Below are 2,336 nucleotides of genomic sequence, written 5' to 3' on the forward strand. Positions count from 1 at the left end.
CGATGAAGAACATGACAAATGTGAGTACTGCAGAAAAAAAATATTTTAACTTTCGTTTTATTCGTTTCGCTTCTAATTCATCACATGATAATTATTTATCAAAGTTAAAAACACTCTCCAATATAATAAAAAAAGTAATGGAATTACTGGAATATACATTAGATATATATTGTAGAAATTGTACAGGTAGAGAAAAAAATATGCATTAAAATTTCATTCAAATGTCCGAAAAGAGTTTGAAGTGTAGAGTTTGAATGGAAAAGTTTTTTCTCTGCAAAAAATAACATGATCCACCTGCGCTGCTTCCAAACAACATGGCAGTAAGGTGACTATTATTATTTTCCTTTAATCACAAATATTTATTCACTTATCGATAATTTAAAAAAATATTATTTACTTCTTCTTCAAATGGTGTAACTTGAATAATTATATTTGAGGATTTACAATCAAGATAGCACTTGATGGGATATGGCAGAACAAAGAGAAACCCACGTGGATGTAATATACTATAATCCAAAAAAAAATAGAGTTTATTGTAGTGATTATTATGTGGAAGCATTGAAAACTCAATTGCACAAAAAATTGTTCAATATTTCAATACCGCTTAAATAACCATTGAAACATGAACTAGGAAGCATTTGCTTCTTATTTATTGACAACTATGATCGGATTAATCACTGATTATTCCAACGTTGAAGCTATCAATGTGACAGTGAACGGTCATGAGCAATCCCTTGTAGGCAAGTGTTTTTTTTTTTAATTAAAAATTGTGAATGAGGAATAGACGGCCATTAATTTATGTTCCTTCATTTTTTTGAGTGAGTGAATGCACTTGTTATGTCCTAGCAAATCTCTCTTCAATCATTACCATGTCTATCCTACGTACGTACACATATATGTATTGAGGAAAGCATGTCATATGTTGTACATAGATTCCCATACTTCACTAGGAAATGCATCGATTAGGGCAAACTACCTTTCCTTGAAATCCAATTATTTATTGAATCAATAAATAGCTTACCTCCTCTGCAAACTCGAAATCACCATCGAACTTCCGCTTACAATTTACACCAGTAATGACAACTGACACAGCAATCAGAAACACCCAACATACAAACCGCCCCATAATCCGTCAAATTCTTGCAATATTCAATATTTTCCTTAGTCTCCACTTATTCTCAACCTACCACCATTTACAATAAAAAGATTCTACAATATTATTCCCTTTCTATTGTTCCTCCCCAATGAGGAGAAAAATCTCGAAGAAAAAAACTTTTTTTGCACTGAATCAATCGGACACCCACAAAATGACCACAAATTTTCAACGGCACAGCACAATGCGATACTCTGGATGGGGATGAAAATGGAGTGGTTATAAGATGAATAATTAATTATGAGGTTGAATGTTACTGGCTATTAGGTATCGAGAAAATTGTGACTGACTTGAAGAAGAAGCATATACTGTAATTCCCCGCCGACGCACTGGCATACGGTGAGTGCTATTGGGTAGAAAGCTCAAAATGTGCGCGCGTCTCCTTCCTTAGTGTATTTCTACAAATACACTGATACCACTGATGCAAGTGGAAAATTGTGTGATTCTCTCTCATTGGGGGATGTAATACGGACAAGCGTATACTGTGTGCATGGTTTTTCCACGTAATGTATAAACGTTCATTTTCACTGCAAACAGATTCGCGCGAGCGCATCGCCGACTAGCACATGCCGTCGATATTCGTAACGTGCGCCGGTTCCAGCTTCCTAGTCGATTTTCCATATATATATATATATATGTATGGAATATCGATAACTTAATAACAGCTTATTAATATAAGTAGAAAAAAATATTTCTGACCGTAAATCCCTTTTATATTTACCACAAATCAGACATGAATAAATGCTTCACAATTTTTAACAGGAAAGGAGCATTGAGTTTGTATTTTTCACCGGCTACAAACACCATTTAAGAATATATGCACTCTTTCACATAGGTCGTAGATCGATTTAATTCCATTAAAAAATCATGTACTACTTGCAATTATTAATCACTCAGTGTTTAAAGCACGGCCAAAAGAAAAGGGCCAAACGAAAGATCTAGATGGTCTTGAGTGAAAAAAAAGCATATGCCAAATTGGAAAATATTAGCTCTAATTTGTTGCGGAATATTTAAAAAGTAAAATAATAACTATAACGTGGATTCCATTTGCCCTTGTCTTCCATCCTTGAGTAAGACTAGGCTTCACTTCAGGTGCACATAATGCCACTTATCGACTGCAATTGAATCATGATACAAAATTATTACATATAATTATTAAATATAATTATCCAAATTCTATTCT

The 2,336-nt window shown here is 33.6% G+C and overlaps 1 protein-coding gene across 1 annotated transcript in view; it reads right to left on the minus strand.

The window, feature by feature from the left end:
* The window catches only part of Cow (Proteoglycan Cow), a 4,859-nt gene extending 3,733 nt beyond the window's left edge, over positions 1-1,126 (minus strand). The window contains exon 1 of the mRNA XM_011308419.1: positions 1,022-1,126. Within this exon, the coding sequence (XP_011306721.1) occupies positions 1,022-1,126 (105 nt within the window). The remainder of the gene's footprint in view (positions 1-1,021) is intronic.
* Positions 1,127-2,336: the final 1,210 nt, after the last annotated feature.

The sequence above is a fragment of the Fopius arisanus genome, unplaced genomic scaffold (assembly GCF_000806365.1).
Source record: "Fopius arisanus strain USDA-PBARC FA_bdor unplaced genomic scaffold, ASM80636v1 scaffold00059, whole genome shotgun sequence".
In the NCBI taxonomy this organism is placed as follows: Eukaryota; Metazoa; Arthropoda; class Insecta; order Hymenoptera; family Braconidae; genus Fopius; species Fopius arisanus.